General features: G+C 43.4%; 1 protein-coding gene across 3 annotated transcripts in view; it reads left to right on the plus strand.

The window, feature by feature from the left end:
* The first annotated feature begins 4,584 nt into the window (after nt 1–4,584).
* LOC144726314 (elastase-1-like) overlaps nt 4,585–21,995 on the plus strand; it is a 28,536-nt gene continuing 11,125 nt past the window's right edge. For all 3 annotated transcript variants that reach the window (XM_078604909.1, XM_078604910.1, XM_078604911.1), the window contains exons 1-5: nt 4,585–4,672; nt 4,791–4,888; nt 15,990–16,093; nt 16,311–16,433; nt 20,956–21,092. In XM_078604909.1, coding sequence (XP_078461035.1) covers nt 4,633–4,672; nt 4,791–4,888; nt 15,990–16,093; nt 16,311–16,433; nt 20,956–21,092 — 502 coding nt within the window. In that variant the 5' untranslated portion in view covers nt 4,585–4,632. The remainder of the gene's footprint in view (nt 4,673–4,790; nt 4,889–15,989; nt 16,094–16,310; nt 16,434–20,955; nt 21,093–21,995) is intronic.

Consider the following 21,995-nt stretch of genomic DNA (forward strand, 5'->3'; position numbering starts at 1 on the left):
ACTGTCATGCAAAACACTTGTTAGTTTGAAAGTGGCCCAAATCCCAAGTGAGAGCGAGACTTTTCTGGCCAAAGGATATAACTTCAAAGTAGGTCATCTACTTGTTGCATCACCAGCATGCTCATAGATAACCATCAGCATGTCATACAGCATGATGACTTTGCACAACTCCTACATGGAGTTCTAACATACCTACGATATAACGTCATATAATTTTCAACAGATAACATTGAATTCTCATTTGTGCGATTCACAGCATAATTCAATATTGACTACCAATAAAATAATGCTTTGGTAGGTTATTTTAGTCATGAACAAATGAGCATATAAAATTAAAATGTAAAAAACACGAGAAACGTATTAGAAACATCAAAGCATGAAATAATAAGTAATATAAAGAGTACTTGAAATTCTATGAACTTGCTCACATTTTATTATACGGTTATGTATCAAAATGGTACTTATTAAACAATGTAAAAAAAGTAAAAATGTTCATACCATATTTTCAGAATGCTGCAGAAGACAGCCCCGTTACAACATGTGTTGTTTTTTCACTCAGAGCTGAAGGTGCATATTGGCCCAAAACCATATTACAATAAACTTCAATTTATACAAAATATTGTTGAAATTATCCTGTATCCTGTCAATATATATAATGAAAATCATAAAATGGAAAATGCATAGTAGCATTTAATTCATGAAAAGTTAAGATTTTGTTATAAAATGTATTTCGTATTTAATTGAATCGTTCTTAATGTTGTTGCTGCAATCATTTCACGTCTGCATCATCATGTATATTGAGAAAACGCTGATAAAATGGATATGTAATGGTTCGATAGAGGTGCGCACACTCTCGTAGGGAGGCAACACTATTTAATAACACAACTGTAATTACACTACACATAGGGTGGTGACCACCGACCTATCCTCGCTAACACTCGACACTCGGATAACTGGCATGGCCAAGCCAGGAGCGCTATTGCTTGGCCACGATGATTTGAGGCTTGTCTTCATCCCGGACCCGAGCAATTGTTTCTTGCTGTGGTTGTCCCACCTGATGACGGACGCTTGTGTTGTGCCTGAAACGTCGTGATTAAATGTATTTATTTTATTTTTTATACCTACGTGAATGCATGCGGGGTATATGGAGGTGCGCGCTATCTGAAATTTGTTTTACACAAAACGCTATTTTTGCGGGGTATATGCATCTGCGGGTTATATGCATATGCGGGCTATATGCGGGAAAATACAGTAGTTCTTTCTAGAAACCTTTATATGTTATACTCGTGGTTGCATGATTAAAATGTTATTTCATAAATTAAAATTGTGATTCCAAATAGATGGACATTCACCCCTTTTGTACAACAAATACAATGTAAGCAGAATTAAATTCAATCACATATATTGCACACCATCAGCACCAGAGAACCATAATACAAGCAGTGTGGTGCATGAGATGTTACTTTCCCGTGCGTGGCTGGAATTGGATTGTGCAATATTGTCAACTTTATAGAATTCCTACAAATTAATAGAATAATTAATAGAAGAGCTGTTTATGCAACAAAGTATTATTATGAAGAATAATAAAGAAGTTAAAAAAGGGTTGGATTTGTGAACATTGATAGAAAATGACAATACGTGTCTTACCCGTTTTTTAATTCGGTTATTGTACCGGCAATGCAACAACAAAAACCGGATTAAAAAACCCTCGTATTATCGTTTTTTCAGAAGTTCCAAGCCGAGCAATCAGCAGTAGCCCGCAATACAACGATCCCTACTTTTGTGCTGCATCAGAAGAAGCGGATTTTTTTTTATTAATTAATCTACTTGTTTTTTTTCCAGAGTATACTGTACTGATAAAGCCAATATAAAGCGAGCAAGTGTATATTCTCGTTTTAAATGCTCTGAAAGTATGTAACCACATTTATGGTGAACGAACCGTAACAGAATTGTGCACGCTACGTCTAATGTGTGAAAACGAAGCATTTGGTGTGGATAGAACACGAATTTTGTGGTATTGTTGTTAACCACAGATTAGTTTATAATTAAAGTACAACTAACAAAATCAGGAGGGGCGAAATTAAGTAGGCTAGACGTGGTTGTCAGCAGCATGATGGCAACAGGAAAAAAAACAAAATTTTACAGATAAAATAGGTGCACACTGCTATATATGTCGTAATTGTATTCCGTGAATTGTATCCCATGGTTATTTGGTTCTAAAATTAAGATTGTATCCCATGGGTATTTTTATACTTTACAAGTAACACGTCAGAATCTATATTTATCCCGGAGAAATCCGATGACCTACGAAACTCTTTTTCACAGATGTCCAGTAGGGCCGGGTCACAAAATTGCAACAAAAAATGCAGAGAAAAAGAACGATAGGAGTGCCAAGTATAGGAAAGGTAAGCATGAATCATGAATAGACAAACACGTTTAAAAGAAAAGTTTGCGGGGTTGCAACGAAGTAAAGTATAACAACGGATATATCTGCAGCAAAATCTCCCCTTGTCCAATTCTCCTCTTCAACCCCCCAACCCTAACTTTGTAGCCCGGCCCGTCTGCGTGGTGGTGACCTGTGGCAGTTGCACCGCCTGCACTCCTACAACATTGCCCTTCATTGCAAGGGCCGCATGCCATTGGCGGAACCTGTGGCGGCCTTTAATGTGGACCCCCGACCATCATATATAAATGTCAAAACACTCCCACCCCCATCATCGTGCTTTCACCGCACCCCCCCCCCCCGAATTGGTTTAAAATGTGTGGCGGTCCTCAACGCCGATGATGTCTTATCGGGCAATTCGAAAATGAGGAACACCGCCGTCGACTCTACACTACCGCGCCCAGCAAGCACCGTCCGCGATGAAGCGCCACATTGTTGACAGCGTAGTCGACATGGGCATAATACACACCCGTCAACCCCTTGTCAGTGCCTCCTACCTTATTACAGACCAAATCCGACCTTATTGGTCACTCCGTGCCCCTTATGAATCTCAACCTCCATCCGCCAAAGTCCTTTTTTTTGCTGTTGCCCGTATTGAAACGGCTGTACGCCGTATGGACATGAAAACTCAATTTCCCTGTACAAGAAAACGGCATGTTAATGTAATGAATCGCACGTATAATTATCAATGCAGTTGAAAATATTTGTTGTTGTTGGCCGTATTGAAACGGCTGCACGCCGTATGGACATGAAAACTCAATTTCCCTGTACAAGAATACGGCATGTTAATGTAATGAATCGCACGTATAATTATCAATGCAGTTGAAAATATTTGTTGTTGTTGGCCGTATTGAAACGGCTGCACGCCGTATGGACATGAAAACTCAATTTCCCTGTACAAGAATACGGCATGTTAATGTAATGAATCGCACGTATAATTATCAATGCAGTTGAAAATATTTGTTGTTGTTGGCCGTATTGAAACGGCTGCACGCCGTATGGACATGAAAACTCAATTTCCCTGTACAAGAATACGGCATGTTAATGTAATGAATCGCACGTATAATTATCAATGCAGTTGAAAATATTTGTTGTTGTTGGCCGTATTGAAACGGCTGCACGCCGCACGAACCTGAAAACTCAATTTCCCTGCACAATAATACGGAGTTAAACGGCAATGGGTTGGACACGGTACGTGAACGCAAGGAATCACACGTGTAATTATTCTCAACGGAGGAGTTAATGATGACCGTGGATTGGGATTGGTACCCAATCGTTCGTGTCACGACGAAGCCAAACAGTGGCTTCGGTGCCTTGGTGGTGGTTGGTGGGTGAGGGGGGTAACAACGCCATCGTCAGCTTGCATCTCGTCTCGATTTGAAAGCTTTGCATCTAGCCGCTCAACCACCCACACAAGGCAACGCGCTCACACATCGAGCGACCTCTCGCCATTGGCTCGCCTCGTAACGTTGAGGCCCCCGTCAGTGGCAGCAAATTCCAGCCACCACCAATCCACCACCAACCCACACCGGCACTGAGCCGGAAAAGGCCGACAGCAGCACGTGTGCATGGTGTGTGGGTGACATCACAGATGTGACGTCACCGCTCACTTGCCGTGCAAAATATATGCATTATTGCGCCCCCCCCAAAAAAATACAAAAGTGTATTTTTATAAATTTTCCATGGTGTACAGTCTGGAAAATACCCACATGCCAAATTTCAAGTTTTTTGCATGTCGGGAAGTATGCTAAACATTTCGAACATACACATTCACAAATTTCCCTTTTATATATAGAAGATAAACCTACTAGTTTTACTAAATGAAATAATTAACAGACTAACTCGTGCATTTACCTAAACTAGCTTATAAATGCAGTGTATGGACATAATGTGGTATTTGAATAAAGATTTTAAAAACAATGGCAATCAATTGAAATTCACTTTTCATAACACAATGCGCTCGTGAATTGTTTGTATATTTCTGTCACAACTCCAAAAAACACGCAATAATTTTAGAGCAGTGATGGAATTGTACTACCTACGACTCGTAGACCCGTGACGCCATGCCCGCAGAACATTTATCTATGCAAAATGTTTCGCATGAATACATTTCACTTCCTTGTATGTCCATGTATATATAGGCTGCGCGTCGGTTATTTGAGTGTGTTGCAAACCTCAATCAAGAAATCATGGTCATTCTTCTGATCTTCACTTTCCTGCTGAATCAAGGTATTCACATGTGTTACTTACAGTAAGATTAGTTCGGATTCTAGGTTTTTTTCCTATGCAACTGCTAAATTATTTCACCAGGAGTGTTTATATTATTCGTATGCTTTTCTTTCCACAGCATTCGTCTCGGCTCAGACGTGTGGTTTATCTGCGATTGCTCAAAATAATCGCATTGCAGGTGGTAGTGAGGCCACTCCTCACAGCTGGCCTTGGCAGGTATGAGATCAATTCTTGGGCTTCTTTTTTCAAACTTCACCACTCCAATTCCTGCGGATTGGTGAAGGTGTGGAGCATAGGCATTCGAACATAGAAACAAGTACAATCATTAATGTTGCTTAACTTATCAACTAATGAACAAAAATGCAAATACTATTGTGAACATGTCCACAAGTGTGCAGTGGGTTACAATTGGCTCTTTACAGCTCTCTCCAATTATAAACAACACGGAACAATTAATTGACGCATTATACAAATTTGGTCCACAAATCACGACGTTTCGATCGAAACGTCGTGATTTGTTTTATTTTATTTCTAACTACGTGACTTTACCGAAAGTACCAAAGAGTATGGATTACTGCAGTCATGAAAGCTTCAAATTAAGATTATACAAATTTGTCAGCCAGTTTATACTCACAGCTGAATATTGATTTGCATTATTTACGTTCTTTTTGACCTTGAGACAACACATGTTATTTTGATGGGACAGCTAACTCGAATCGACTCAGTCAGCCCGAGTTGACCTAATTTTGCTCAAGTTTAAGAACAACACATCTTCGATGAACGCTAATGGATATTAATAAGGACCTGTAGCATGAATCACTAAAAGAACACAGGGAGAGTTGTGTTCATTCGTTTCTGACCTGACCTCTGCCTCCATTAAAGCATCTCCTCCCGCCATACTTTTTCTTAATTTTCTTTTTCCATTTTGTTTCATGCTATTCTTCTAATTTTCTGTCAATTTAGTGCTCCCAAGATCACAACTGGAGATCAATGTGATTATTTTCACACTCAGTCACTTTGAGGATGTGTTCTTCTCCCAGTCCTGTGTCTTTACATTGGTGTTAAAAATAAACCAGTATATTTACAGATGATAAGATACATTGTTACTATGGTTGCTGTGACATGGTGCTGCAGGGCATCTCATGAGTAGATCTATGGTTTGCTTCTCCTGATAAATAAACATTGTTCGCATATTCAAAAGCGCCATGATTTCATGCGAGAGTTGCATCTGCCGAAACCCACTCTCAGTCTGTTTAGGCTCCGCCATGTGAGCTATTTGGAATTGGAACCATGTGCGAGCTCCTCACTGGGGATGATTCCTCACTGGCTCCATTCAGCAGTTTTGTCACTTGATTTTTCCCATTCTTTTTGCCAGAGGGAAGTTCTAGCAGATTCCGGTGATGTGGTCAGTGGCACAGTGGAGCACAAGAAGCTGTTTCTCGATGGCAGACAGTGTGCTGGCTGATGACCATGTAGTGGATAACGGACGTGTCACTCTGACTTGCCGGTCGTGGTCACCCGCTACTCACCTCCTGATGTTAGGGGGGCGCTATGCCAGATAGTGCATATAGGTAAGGGACAGGTAGCTCCCAGGCACCCTGTTACAATTTTGAACGTGTCATTTAGGGCAGTGTCAACATGTTTGCTGTGGGTTGAGCATCCCTAGGTATTCAGATTGTAAATGTTGTGGCTTGGCTCTCTAACACACCGGTGTGCTATACTAGTGACGAATTGGCATGTTCTGTTTACGTTTATATATTTACGCAATCTAACCCAAAAATCTCTATTATAGATGATATTGGTCGCGAAAGCCTACCTGTTAAACTCAAATAAGGTGTTTATTCTGGATGTCCGCATCGTTCCACTCTTTGCCAGCGTTCTTACGAATCTGGATGAGATTCTAGGATGGTGACAGCACGAGCCCAGAAGCGGGATCGGAGCCTGAGTCGGCAGCTAGGTATATTGTTGAGGTCTTGATTAATAGGTCGGTTGTTGTTTGAAAGAAAACATATAAATACCCATGTATTGTAGTGTGCATGTCTCTGTGGATATTTGGTGGCAGAATGTTTACCAGAAGAACAATCCAGGAGATTAGTGTTGGTTTCAGAATTCCAGTGATGATACCCATTGTGGTAGATAATTGTACATCTAGCAGTTTTGTGTATGAGCTCCCGGAAGAGGCTGGAGTGCAATGCTCTGCAACTGAGTAGATCAGTGACAGGGCGGCAGTTCACAGCTATTTTCTGGTGCCCGAGGTCATTCCTGAAAGTTTCTGTAGCAAGACAATGTTTGAATTTGTCTTTTCACAGATCTGTTTTATACTGTATGGGGCTCAAAGGTCAGGCGTCTATCCATGATAACCCCTAGATATCTTGGAGTGGGATCATAGTATACTGGGTTACCACAAAAGGATGCATCAAGGGTCACATCTGCTAAACAATTATTCAGGTGGAGTCCGCTTTTGGTGGTTTTGTAAGGATTTGGTCAGTCTCCGACTATGGAAATATGCCTCCAGTAAATTATATCAGCTGTTAGAGTATTGACAATGGTATCGAAAGTTGTGACCTGTGTGGCAAGGTTAAATAAAAAAAAAATTAGTTTAAAGTTAATGTCATGTGTATAAATTTCGATTTAAAGCTTTCGTGACTGCAGGAATTCATATTCTTGGTTCTTTCGGTCAAGTCACGTAGAAGGGAAATGATAAATCATGAAAATAAAACGTCGTGAGAATTTTATAGTTTTATTTTTATTATTTTATTATTTCCCTTCAACGTGACTTTACCGAAAGAACCAAGAATATGCCATACATATATATATAAACTTGCAAGAAGCTGTACATGTCAGGTTACATATGTGTTACATAGTGGTGGTGCTAGCACCAAGCTTGAGGAAGGCCATTGTTCATAACTCTCGTGGCTGTGTTCACCAGTGAGGCGTATCCTCAAAGTACATTTGCCGACCAATTAGGTATACAGTTGAACGGCATTCGATTTTGGCCGCCAATGGTATCATAGGTTGCAGAGGTCAATCATTGCTTTAACGGTTTTCTGTTGAAACTGAATGCTACCTTCTGTTCACAACAGCTACGGCCACTTCGAAATCCGGATTTTTCTTTGGGCAGTTAGGGGTCAATAATGGGGGAAAATCAGGCAAGCATGCACGTTCCATGAGCTTGGAAGTGGAGGACATGATAGATATTGGCCTAGAGCTGGAGAGCGAGTCTTGCAGGTTTATGGCGACAACTGGAATGATTCCATTATTTTCGGATATTACCTGTTTTTTTTCTTCCTGATGACAATCGCTTGTGTTGTGATCTAAATGTCGTGGTTTTTGTTAATTTATTTTTTTTAATTTGAACCTATCTACGTTACTTTACCGAAGGACCCAAATTATATAAATTCCTGCAGTCACGAAAGCTTGAAGTCAAGATATTACAGTACCTGTCTTGTTTATGGTCCATATATTCCCATGTTCTTTAGGAACTCAGGACAAAGGCTATCATATCCCTGTGCCTTGTTAAGACTTTATGGCCCTGAGGGCCCCTTCCACTTCAGTGAGTGTACTCTCACTAGATTATTGCTTCCGGTAGTTGACTCAAAGTGATGGCGAGTTGTTTCCGGTCACCCTGTTTGATGCGATTGTCCATTGGTGTCTTTGAGCAGGATAGTGTGTAGGAAGCCATAGTATTTGCTTTAGGGTTTGGTAGTCTGTGCTCTGTTGGTTGAGTCACCTAGGTTCCAGAGGAGTTACCAGGCTTCATGGCTTGAGTGAGTAAAGTCCAAATCTGCAAAGAGGTATTTCCACCGTTCTCTTCAGCAGAGTTCAGGAACACTAGCAGTGCGTTGCCCTTATCTTTTTCACCTTGTCTGATGAACTCTTTGAAGAGATGTTCCATTTTTGATTACCAACATGGCATGTATCTTTTCCGATTCCCCAGAATGTAATTTCTTGTGGTAAATGTCAGAATTTTTATGAATTTATTGAAGATTACAGGCTTTGGCTCCAGGTTATTCAGTTGCGCTTTGGTTAATTTTTCATAGCTGGGCCAGTTGGCCTTATGAACTTTACAACGAGGATGTAGTTTTGAGGTTATGACCGGTATCGGTAGCCCAGTGTATGTGACTGCCAGTCTGTGTTGGGTCTGCAAATTTACCAATAATTGTTCATGACGCAATTAGTGGCTGTCCATTCTTGTCCTTTGAGATGAAGCGTAAGTTCTGGGTCATGGTCCGCTTTCTATCAGCTGAATGAAATGTGCCCCGGATTTGTGTGGTCGTATAAGAAATGTATCCTGTGCTGACAACCATTCCACGTGTTTCTCTCCAGTGTTGTCATTTTCTGAGTAGCACCATGGGGTTTGTGTGGTAGCTATTGATGCCACTGATAGCATAGTCTTATCATTGGTCTTCTTATTATTAGTCCCGATATGTGTGTTGGTAGTTTGTCTTCTTGTTCAATTCTTTGCGTAAAGCAGACGCCGAGGTTGGGCATTCCTTGTACCAAAATTTAGTTTGTTCCCTGCGGAGCGGTGAGTGTGAGGGTGGGCATGTCATACAAACGGCTTCGTTGCTCTTTCTCGCTCGGGGCATCAGCTGCAGCTGCTTGTCCGCTGCAGCTGCAGGCTCCTTCCACTACTGGATGAGCTGCGTCGGCACGATGCTTGTCCTTGAAGATGCTCGATCGCTGTTGCCGCTCGTCCGCTGGCAGCTGCAGACACCCTTGCTCGGTGGAGCTGGTTGCACGCTGCTACGCGCTCTCCCCGGCTCCGTGCTCTCTGGCGATGCCCGGTTGCTCATGCAGCTGGTTCTCTGCGATGCTAGCTTGGTCGATGCTTAGCGCTTTCCGCCCTTTCTCCCGGTTGATTGCTTGTCGTTGTTAGTCACTCTATCTCTCTCCTTGATCGTGCAGCTGCCAGCTTCACACGGACACCAGCCCTTACTTCAGGGCTGCGCTGGCTCAGGCTCTTTCCACTGCTCCGTTCTCTCTCCTTTGGCGGGCAGCTGCCAGCTTCACACTGGCATTCCGTAATGCCTCTCCCACCCTTCCTTCAGGGCTTCGCCTTTCCTTTGCTCAACTTCCGTGCTCTCCGTCCTTCCTCCAAGAGGGATCTTGCTGTGCGCTGCTTGTTGCTGGCTTGGTCACTCACTCTCAAAACTTATAGATTGTATTCGCACACCTCTTGCACAACTGTGAAAGCTTAGTACAATACAACTTATCACAATTCTTGACTTTGCAAGCGACTCAAAACATCAGGGTAAATGTAGAATAAAACTTTCAGCGATACTCTGTCGGTCCATGCCGAACTCAGCACCTAGCATCACCTCGCGCCTCTTCTCTGCGAGACACCACACCCATTTTCTTGGTTCTTTCGGTAAAGTCACGTAGAAGGGAAGTAATAAAATAATAAAATAATAAAACATAATAAAATAATTCTCACGACGTTTCGGCCACAACGCAAGCAGCCGTCCTCAGGTGAAGACCAGGTCTGTCGGGGAGACAGCGTCTGAATGAATGACGCGTCTGAATGAATGACGCTGTCTCCCCGACAGACCTGGTCTTCACCTGAGGACGGTTGCTTGCGTTGTGGCCGAAACGTCGTGATATTTATTTTATTATTTATTATTTTTATTATTTTATTACTTCCCTTCTACGTGACTTTACCGAAAGAACCAAGAAGATGAATCCCTGCAGTCACGAAAGCTTTAAATCGAAATTTAACCACACCCATTGTTGATCTCGAGGCCATGCCACGGAGTCTGACCATCGCAGTACTCTCTGTCACTTGTCGTAGTAGCAATGTATGGGTCGTGTCTCTGTTTTTATCTGCAATTCTCTCCCCTCTCTGCGCGTCTCTTGCGAGGAAAAAAAAACAGATGCCCTCTGTCATTGCTCTCCTCCCGCGGCCGTGCCTGATTGCCCCCCCCCTCTTCCCTGGGTGACCCCGGACAGGCTGTTTTCCGTCAAAGTTTATGCTTTGTTTGCACCCCACCCCCTTCTCCGTGGTCTCTGCTAAAAGAGAGGGGAGGCACCCGTCAATCGTATTTTATGGCTGCCATGTGTTGTCAAATTGTTGGAAGACAAAGGCGGCCGGGGAGGCTCTGATTCCATGGAATACATATTATCTGGTCTTGTGTGTTTGACCTATTTTTCTTGTATCTCTTCTGAGTTACCCCCGGTCTAATCTCTTGTGATTATTATTTGGTATATGTTTAACCAAGATTTGTAATGTCATTAGATGTTACCTCCGGTATTTCAAGGATTTTATTAACTTTTGCTCCCTGTCTGTATCCAGGGATCCGTGCTCTTTATTTTCGAGTTATATTTTGATATCCTGAGATTGGAGATGTAACTAAGTTTCCACTTAAGCTTTCTTGATTGCCGGAATTCATATTCCTTGGTTCTCTTGGTAAAGTCACATAGATAGAAAGATACAATACAAAATAAAATAAGTAATACTGCAGTCTAAAATGTCGACTTATTCTTATAGCCGAGCTTCAAACTTTTACCGTATTAAAAAAGTATATCAGTTATAATGTCCGTTTGTCCCTGCTATGTGCCTGTGTTTTATGGCTCTGGAGATTTGTTTGTGAACTGTCCAAAACGTTTGGAAAGGTCGTGTCATATGGTCATCTGACAACCTGGAGATTTCCCAGATAGTCGCTAACCCCTCTTTGCCCCGGAGTTTGTTATTTAATGGTTTTATGGCTTTTTACCTCGAGTTGCTTTTAATGCGGTAGGGCAGCTGGGTGTGAGGGGTGGGGTGTGTTTCATCCTTTCATATCCCATGCTCGCCCCGGTCAATTATAAAAAAAAATGGCAGAATTATTCTTAATATAAATTTTTGGACAAAGGCCTATATATATAACAACGGTATCCCCACAATACCGTGACACTGTTTTCAAACATGTGTATTTTTTTACAAGTTCCCTGAAAATGTTGTTTTTCTTTCAGATTATTCAATCGTTTTAATATTTACGTTCATTTTATTATGTTTGTACTATGCAAAGTCATATAGGTATATATTTTTAGGTTAGTAGTATTCAATTAATGTGAAAAGCCATATCGATTTACTACATTTTGTTTTACGTGTTTTTTTTTAACACATCCCTTTTGTAAATCGAGGGATACCGACCTCTAGTCCTTTAGGTTTCTGGCCAGAAAAGTGACATTTAAGTCTTGAGTCCTTCAATATCTTTTTGATAAACTCGAAGACCACGACCAATCAGTTTATGGCCTTTTTTGGCATTCATCTCAACTGATCATATCTGGATTCAAATTTACGCTATCTAATTCACCTAGATGATGATATATAAAGTTGTGTTGAAGGGAACACGAAAACACATAACAGGTGGGCCACGTGAAGACTACCATCTCCCACTCATTAGTGTAAAAAGCTTGTAACAGGTTTATTTTGAGTCAACTACAGTTTAAGACATTGTAAGCACCGCTCAGTAATATTTATTGATACTGATAGTATAGTAAAGTTCAAAAACAATAATGCCAAATACAAAAGGAAACTCATATTGCATTGTCACATGAAAATTAAGATATAAACGTCAGCCTATTAAAACAAATTATGTTATGAAGTAACGTTAATGAAGATTGTGGTGGCGTTTGCATAGTTGTGTCTGCACACCACTAATAATCATCAGCCATGTCCATTCCACTGCTGAATGATGACCTCCCCACTGCTAATGAATCCTTTATTTATTTTTTATTCCACGAAGAATGTTTGTAAATATTTGATAATAAAAAACCCGATTCCATCTTTTTGCGAACATTTTATTTAGATTCTTCTTCCCACCTCCCCCCCCTCTAACCCCGCTTAAATATACGCTCCAAGCTTGGGGTGTTTCATTCTTCGCCTGAGGATGGCTGCTTGCGTTGTGGCCGAAACGTCGTGAGAATTGTTTTATTATTTTTATTATTTTATTACTTCCCTTCTACGTGACTTTACCGAAAGAACCAAGAAGATGAATCCCTGCAGTCACGAAAGCTTTAAATCGAAATTTAACCGCCTCTACGGGGAGGGTTTCCACATAACTTTGAGATCCTTCAACAAGCTCCGGGACAAGAAGGCTCAGCTAATCGAGTCTCTCACCTTTCTGAAGAGATGCCGCGACTCTAAGGTAATACCGAACGCATTTACACTAACATCTGCTGCTGTAACTTCTTCTAATGCGAAACGAATTCTGTCTAGAACTAGCTTAGCTCTTATCTCAGAGAAAATCAGACTTACGCGCACCGAACTAGATCAGTTAGACAAGACACTCTACAAATCACACTTATCCTTGAGTGCAACAATGTCCACATCGGATTGGGAACATGTGGAAAAAATGACTGCCTCTTCAGCTGCCGCTATGTCGACTAAATGTAAGGACAACTTGATTTCCAAATTCAACCGCCTCTCAAACAAGAAACCGGACCCACACATTGAAAAGCTAGATGTTAACAAAGTCGTAATTAATCGCAGTAACAGTCCTATTTCTGAAGGTTTGAAATCCGTTTTAGCTAAAGGACTAAACTTTGCAGTCACACCTAGACACATACCAGTTAATGATATAATTGCTCGAGTAGATGTAGCTCTCAAGGGCTTGAGTCACATCGCTGCAGACGTAGCAAGATCGGAAATCTCTGTAACCCTCAAAAACGCTAAGATGCCAGCTAGCAACATCAGCAAAGATGAGCGTTTTGAATTAGCTCAATTAAAAAAGAGGGATGACATTGTCATCCTCTCAGCCGACAAAGGCAATGCCACTGTCATCATGGACAAAATAGAATACAACAACAAAATTCAAGAACTACTCACCGATGGCAGCTATACAAAAATAAAAAGAGACCCCACCAACAGCCTCGTCTCCAAAACCAACAACATCATTTCTGCTTCAACCGCATTAATTGATCAGACCAAACAGTTCTCGTTGAAACCTTCTGCAGCCAGGCCACCAAGATTGTACGGCTTGCCAAAGATACATAAAGAAGATACACCTCTTCGTCCCATTGTCTCTACTATCAACTCCCCGACTTACAAACTGGCTCGTTTTTTGTCCGAAATCCTACGGCCTTTCACTGGAAAAACCACCTCTGCAGTACTAAACTCTACTGACTTGGTATCAACAATCAAGGGGATTGCCCTGTCCCCAGACGACCTGCTTGTCAGTTTTGATGTGGTTTCCTTGTTCACCAAGGTGCCTGTGCCTGACACCATCGCAATCATTGAAGACTTGGTTCATCAAGGACTGAATGCTGGGGTACCCCCCCTGGTGAGACACTGCTTAACCAATACATACTTCACCTGGAATGGAACCTTCTACAAGCAAATTGAGGGCACCCCAATGGGCTCCCCCTTATCTCCGGTTGTAGCCAACATCTTCATGGAGAAATTTGAGACGGACGCCATCCAGACTGCCACTCTACGCCCGACCTTATGGAAGAGGTACGTAGACGACACTTTTGTCATCTGGCCACATGGCCGGCCTGCTCTAGACCAATTTCTCGACCATATCAATTCCATACACCCAGCCATCAGATTCACCATGGAAGTCGAAAATGATGGCAAGCTACCCCTTTTTGGATGTCCTAATCAAAAGGAGACCTGATGGTTCAATGAGCCACTCTGTCTACAGGAAAGCCACCCACACGGATGCTTATCTAAAACCGGATTCCCACCACCATCCATCCCAGAAGAATTCCCTCATCAAGACTCTATATCATAGAGCCCAATGCATCTCCGACCATGAACACATTTCCAGTGAACTCAAACACGTACGCCAAGCTCTTAAGGCTAATGGTTACTCCGACTACACAATCCGCAAAGCCATCACTCCAACCACCAAGAAGGATCCTGTTGAGGAGCCTTTCAAGACCATCACCTTACCCTACATTGCTGGGGTCACAAAAAAGATCTCCAAAATCCTGATTAAACACAAGATCCAGGTCCGATTCAACACAGTACATAAAATCCGTGATCTGGTACCGTCTGTAAAAGATGTGGTTCCAGACATACAGTACCCTGGTGTCTACAAACTAAGTTGCCTCTGTGGTAGCAGTTACATTGGGGAAACCAAACGACATGTCTCGGACCGCATCCGTGAACATAAAGCTGACCTGAAACACTGTAGGACAAACACCTCAGCCGTGGCAGATCACTGTTACAACTCAGTGGGCTCACATGACATTGACTTCTCCAAGACAGAGGTTCTCTGCAAGCCATCTGGCTATCATGAGAGATTCGTACATGAGGCGATCCACATTTACAAACACAGAGACAATTTTAACCGAGAAGATGGATTCTGGCTTAGCAATCACTGGAAGGACGTAATAAACCATTTTGATACACATTAGGGTGGGTAGAATAATACATAGTGTTATATTAAAAATGTATAAGGTATAGGGTGGTTTATAGCAATACAGTATGTAATTTAATGTTGGTTTTGCCTATGGAAGTATATAGTACGGTATAGACGCGTGTGATGTAAGAGAATAAAGTTTAGATGGAAGCATATTATATAATTTTTTACAACGTAGAATTTTTCATGTATTACTTACTGTTAGTAACTCAGCTTATTGTAGAGTATAGTAAGTTTACTGATGATGCTATGTAGTTTATACTTTAGTTTGTCATGCAGTTTATACTGTAGTTTTTTACGTGGTTGTTTAGTAACTACAGCTACATACTATTAACATTCCTTTCCTTTGTTAATGCTCCCCCCCTTCCCCCCCCCTTTGATGCTGCTAATCCTGCATAATGCACGGGCATAGTATTGATTTGGAACCCCCCCCGCCCACCTCCTACGCATTTTCCATATGCTGAATTCCTCTTGATATGCAAATTATTTTGTTTAGGCGCTCTTCTTCCCACCTCCCCCCCCTCTAACCCCGCTTAAATATACGCTCCAAGCTTGGGGTGTTTCATTCTTCGCCTGAGGATGGCTGCTTGCGTTGTGGCCGAAACGTCGTGAGAATTGTTTTATTATTTTTATTATTTTATTACTTCCCTTCTACGTGACTTTACCGAAAGAACCAAGAAGATGAATCCCTGCAGTCACGAAAGCTTTAAATCGAAATTTATTTAGATTACTCTATTACATACATGATTCGATGCCTGTATCATGAGCATACGCATTTACATTAATTCATAAATCGGTGCGTCCATGTTAGGTGTATTGTCACTTTCTGACCTGCCCCTACTGGACATCTGTGAAAAAGAGCTTCATAGCTCATCAGATTTCTCCAGTAGAAATAAAGATTCTGACGTGTATTTTTAAATGATTATAAACTTTGACTGCTGGATTGTATGTTGATGTGATGACAACAGGTTTCTGTGCAATACTACAGTTCGAGGACATACAGATGGTACCACTCTTGTGGTGGCACCCTAATCGCCCCACAGTGGGTTCTCACAAGTGGCAGCTGTGCCAAGTACGTTTTTCATTTGCATTCAAGTTTTTAGATATTAATAATCACAAACCTGTTATTGTGTTAGTTATACAGATATACGTTGTAGATATTTGATTGTATGTAGCCATGCTTTTGTTTCTGAGGATGAATGGTACTTTTTGTTATTTATTTAAAAAGTTAGAAGCCCTTCAATGGAATTAAAGCTGTTTGAGTTGCATTGTTTATGTGATATCCGCAGCGCCACGGATTATATGCGAGTAGTGGTTGGCAAGCACAATATATACCAGCAGGAGACTGGGGCACAAGTTTCAGAAATCTACCTAACTGCTTACCATTCCGGATTTAACAATACCAGCTTTGCGTAAGTATTACACATTTACTTCTGTGTCTATGTCTGTCCCATAAAATTTTTTTGCATGATTTTGTGACAAATGATCATCGGATGACCACCCATACTATTGTAGTGGGCTTGCTTGACGACAGACACGGTTGACTTGAGGCAACACGTATTTATTAACAATAACTTCAATACAGCACGTAGCAACCCTGACACTTGAAGAGGTAACGGCCTCTTCACCCGTTCTACCGAGGGAAGTATTCCCCAAGCTAACACCCCAAGTTAACTCCTCTACTTCACTCTATTCTACGATCCTCCTCTCAAGGAGGCTAACTGACCTGGCCCAGCTTCAGCACAGGTCTCGACCACCAGCCACACAAATACGGGCCTGAAAAGGACATCCATCGGCCTTCGCTGCTCTGGGGTCGCATCACACTGGCTTGCTCTGCCCGGCCCTTAGAAGGGCAGCCGGTCAGAGGAGTCCCAGGGTCTATCTAGCTTGACTTCAGTCTTCAGCTGGTTCTTCGTCTTGACTTGGTCAAACTGCCTTTCTGCTCTCAGGATCCCGCCTTTTATATGATTCCCCACCGAGGGGCGGGTTTCTGTGGGATCACACGCACCCCCCAGCCCCCTCCCCTCAGGAGGCCCTGGTCCTTGATAAAATAACCGCCCTGAACCGGTTTGTACCACTTCCCACCGAGGGGCGGGGTTCTGTGGGATCACACACACCCCACAGCCCCCTCCCCTCAGGAGGCCCTGGTCAGGGATGACACAATCACCCCGCACCGGTAAGTATTGTAAGTCACCCGGGTTGGTGTGTGCGTGTTCCAACATCACCACCACACTATATTAGGAAAAAGTTTTGCTGGCTGGCATGCCATGCGCCGCTCACATGCGCAGAGGGGAGGGGGCATGCGGGTGGCCAGCAATGAGTGGGGGCGTGCAGTGGGGGGGCGGGGCCACTCGTGGAAAGGGGTGCACGAGGAGGGGGACACGGGTTGAGGGGGGGGCGACTGGGGACGCATGCGGGTCGGAGGGGGGTGTCACGTGCAAGAGGTAGGGGGGTGCTGGTGACGTGGGTGGGGAGGAACCTGGTTCAACACAGGTACTTTTATATTTTACTGTATTTTTTAAAATTTTGCTAGTTGGGTGGCTGAAGGGACGGATGGTTACATCCAAAGTACGTGCAGGCTGCTAATTTCATGTGTCACTCGTCCCATCAAAACAAATGCAGTGGCTTCAATATTTTCTGAGTAAATCCATTTTGTGTGGTTGCTATTGAAGTCACCCACATATATAGCCGGGTGAGTGACTGCTGGCAGTGGTGGTAATGTATACATCGATGACTATCACACGACTGTGACATTTATTGTCGACAAGCTTTACTACCTGGCTTCGCCCGAGACTTGGATTCTTGTCTTGGATTAATTTAATATTCCCTTATATTTCACTGGATAAACCCTGAACAAAATTGATGCTTACAAGAAAGAAAAATTCCGAAACAAATCAATTTAAGTAAATCGGATGTTTTTCACTCAAGTAAATTAAGCCTTAACCAGGCAACTCGAGAACGGAATGACGTGAGAGCTGAAAATAGTCGCGTTCACCTAGAAATTCCAAACAGCATAAGCTGTGCAAATTTCATGACGTCAGAGCTCAGCGGTCGAGAGTTTTTGCTGCTTCACACAAACAGATTTATTTTCTAATTTATATTTAAGAGCGAGCTGAAATTAGTCGCGTTGACTTAGAAAATCGAGATAGCTACGCCGCGCATTTTTGCGGGATACACGGCCTACGCGGAGGGTTGGGGGGATGCGTGACGTCAGCAGGCATACTGCGTAACGCTGCCGCACGCGCGTGACATCACAGATGTGACATCACAGATATGATGTCACCGCTCACTTGCCGTGCAAAATATATCGATTATTGCGCCCCCCCTGCCCCCAAAAATACAAGAGTCTATTTTTATACTTTTTGCATTGTGTACAGTCTGGAAGCTACCCACATGCCAAATATCAAGTTTGTTGCATGTCAGGAAGTAAGCTAAACATTTCGAACAGACACACATTTACAAATTTCCCTTTTCTATATATAGATATCCATTATTGCGCCCCCCCACACAAAAAATAAAAACGTCTAATTTGTATACGTTTTGCATTGTGTACAGTCTGGAAACTACCCACATGACAAATTACAAGTTTGTTGCATGTCGGGAGGTATGCTAAACATTTCGAACAGACACACATTCACAAATTTCCTTTTTATATATATAGATGTGCCGTCACTTGTTGTGGTATACTTGAGGGGGTATACCGAGGCAAGGTGGCAAGGATATTAGGGTGGTAGATGGCATCAGCAAGGGTGTAACCATTTATTTGGTAGCTTGCCATCGACATCCTGTCCTCAATTTGCGTCTCGTACAAGGCAACAATGTCAATGTTGCTTCCACTTTTGTTTCTGGCCAGGAAGTCACATTTAGGTCTTCATAGTTATTCAATTTATTTTATTTAGCGAATGTGTGGGGGCGCGATGTCCACCACCTCCACTCTCCCCCTCCTCCTCTTCGGCCGCCTCTCGCCGGGCCCCTGCCGATTGGGTGATCGCCCCCCCCGCACCAGCGCCTTCTGAGGGACATATCTGAATGGCTTGCTTTGCCACCGCCGAGGTTATCCCGCACATGCCGAGTGCTAGTCAACAGAAACGGCAGCGGTATGAATATGCACCCCCCCCCCCCCATAAGCCTTAATCCGCTGTGCAAACAGAGGCTAATGCTAATGGCAGGGATAAGACTATGGGCCACGCCTCACCATTAAAGCTATTTCTACTGTGTAAACACGCTGCGTAAAGCGCGCTGTGTAAACACGCACGTGAGTGCAAGCACGCGCAAACGACGGCGGCCGTATGTGCTGCAGTACACGCGCCTCATGCGAATTCTCAAACCACTCACACCACCCCTACGCTGCAGCCCTGCGCTCACGCCGGGCACACCGTCTCTCCACACAGACATGCCACGCACAGATCACAGATGCTACGTCGAGGTTCTGCCCACACACACAGAAATCACACTACACCGATATTCTGTACTAGAGTTTATTAATGGTGCCAATACACATTACCCGGAGGAGGAATATTTCGCGAGGAGAGCCTAGCGTAACTCTGCCTATGAACCTAGCTACTCAAACGTCCTACCACGTACCTTGAAACTAGACTCGCGGCGTCCCATGGACGCTGAGAGAGTCGAAGGGAGAAGGACGAGAGAAGACTTTCCCAATCACTGTCTGGCAGCAGCACTCTCTGGCATCACAAGGATGCTGTGAGCGGCTTGAAGAGGCAGGACGGCAGGCGGGGAGTGGGTCGTGACGGCCCGGAAGTTGTAGACTGTTCCAATCGTCCCGAGGCTTCCACCTTTATACTCTTGCTGCCGCTCCGCCCACCCATTGTTCTCCTGTGCCCAGTAGTTTGCGTCTTAGGGTCTGCTCTTTATGCCTAATATTCCACCCTCCGTCCTCCCCCCAATGTTGTGTGTAACTCATTGCGATTGGCCGAGGGAACCTTTTCTTTTTGCGCCCATACAATTTTAAGCCAATTTAGGGGCACCGCAATGTAACCTGTCCTGTGGGGGTCGGCCAATCTCCTGGCACCGGGAAACCATGGGACTCTCCCCCTAGGGGCCCTTTGGATTAAAATCTGATGTACCAGGCAACCCCCCGCCAGGACACTATGTGGGTGCGCTATGTGCGGGTGTGTGTTTAGTGCGGGGGCCGGGAGGTAGTCGCGGCGCTTGCGGAGTTGCTCCGCGGTCATGGCACCACAAATGCTAAGTCCCTAAGCCAAGCGGTTGCTTTCCGGTCCTGCTGAGTTAAGGGTGAGTAGACCTCCGCTGAGTTTGTGGATTGGGCCAATGTGGATTTCTTGCAGGCAGGTGAAATTAGCAGTGTTGGCCAGCAAGGACTTAAATGAGACTGCGCTTGGCTGCTGACACGCCTTCGACATTGAGTTGGAGGATTCGTAGGGCTGGTCCGACTGAAATGTGATCTTGGTGCTGTGTGTTCTCGGCTTTGGGACTTTGACTACAATTCTTTGAGGCTCTTCTCACGAAGCTTCTCTTCGAATTTAGTCTGCTTGTAGGATCATTAATTTCCCCAGGCAGACTCGGATCCTGACGGGGGCGTGACGTGAACGTTGATCCATTGTTCCACAGTTATTCGTTAACAGTTTCGTTGGTAAACTCAATTGGTTATTCACCTTTACAAGGGTCATTATTGGAATGTATTTCTGCTGATATCTGATTTTAAATTAATGACATCAAATTCACCTAGATGACGGTATTAGTTCTGTTTAAGGTGACACGAAAACCCGAGGCTACCATTTCCTGCCCTATATTTTTGATAATTAACAAAATCGAGTGTGTAGGTTTAACAATGAATACATTATATCTGTTTTCATACCTTTAGGAGCCAATCCACCATATTGTGTACATGTTTTACATCTTGATGTTTATCTCAGATCTTCTCATTCTCAATATGAACCCTTTAATTGTGTATAGAAATGACATTGGATTGATTAAGCTGAAAGCACCAGTGACGCCGGACACTGGAATACGGTTCGCCTGCCTTCCCAGTGACAACGAGCAACTGTCATCGACAAGCACATGCTACGCCATCGGCTGGGGCTCCAGAATAAGTATGTCGCAACAACAATGATGACCACATATACATTAGGTAGTCACAAAACAAATAATGGAATACAGGATTATAATGTGCAATGAGTAACATATATCATCAATGTAGTAATAGTCATAATAATCTTGATTTGAAGCTTGCGTACTGACTGTGGTGGTACTTGCTATGATGACAGCAGTGCATACTGTGGTGGTACCTGCTTTCACTGCAGCAGTGCATACTGTGGTGGTACCTACTATGATTACAGTAGTGCATACCGACTCTGGTGGTACCTGCTTTCACTGCAGCAGTGCTTATTGTGGTGGTACCTCTTATGATTACAGCAGTGTATACTGTGGTGGTAGCTGCTATGATTACAGCAGTGCATACCGACTGTGCTGGTATCTCTTATCACGACAGTAGTACATGCTGATTATATATTAGTATTTATGGACTGTATAGCACAAAGTACTCAACTGACAGAGTGGCGTGGTGAGGCGTAGTCCCGTGCAGAGCCTCCGGCCTCGCCTAGATTGTCCAGCCGGCCAAGGTGGCACCTTGACAGGCTGGGGCTGGGCTGCTACCAGAGGTGGGACAAAGTCATTGTTATGCAAGTCCAAGTCGAGTCACAAGTCATCAAATTCATGACTCGAGTCTGACTCGAGTCCAAGTCACATGACTCGAGTCCACATCTCATAGGTGGGACAAAGTCATTGTTATGCAAGTCCAAGTCGAGTCGCAAGTCATCAAATTCATGACTCGAGTCTGACTCGAGTCCAAGTCACATGACTCGAGTCCACACCTCTGGCTGCTACCCCTGCCCCCCCCCTCCCCGCAGCCACGATCTCCCCGGCCGCTCTGCAGTAATATATATGGCCTATAGTGGTAGCATCTAGCGACTGTATAGTAGTAATAATTACACGCA

The sequence above is a fragment of the Lampetra planeri genome, chromosome 23 (genome assembly GCF_965212315.1).
Source record: "Lampetra planeri chromosome 23, kcLamPlan1.2.h2, whole genome shotgun sequence".
NCBI lineage: Eukaryota > Metazoa > Chordata > Hyperoartia > Petromyzontiformes > Petromyzontidae > Lampetra > Lampetra planeri.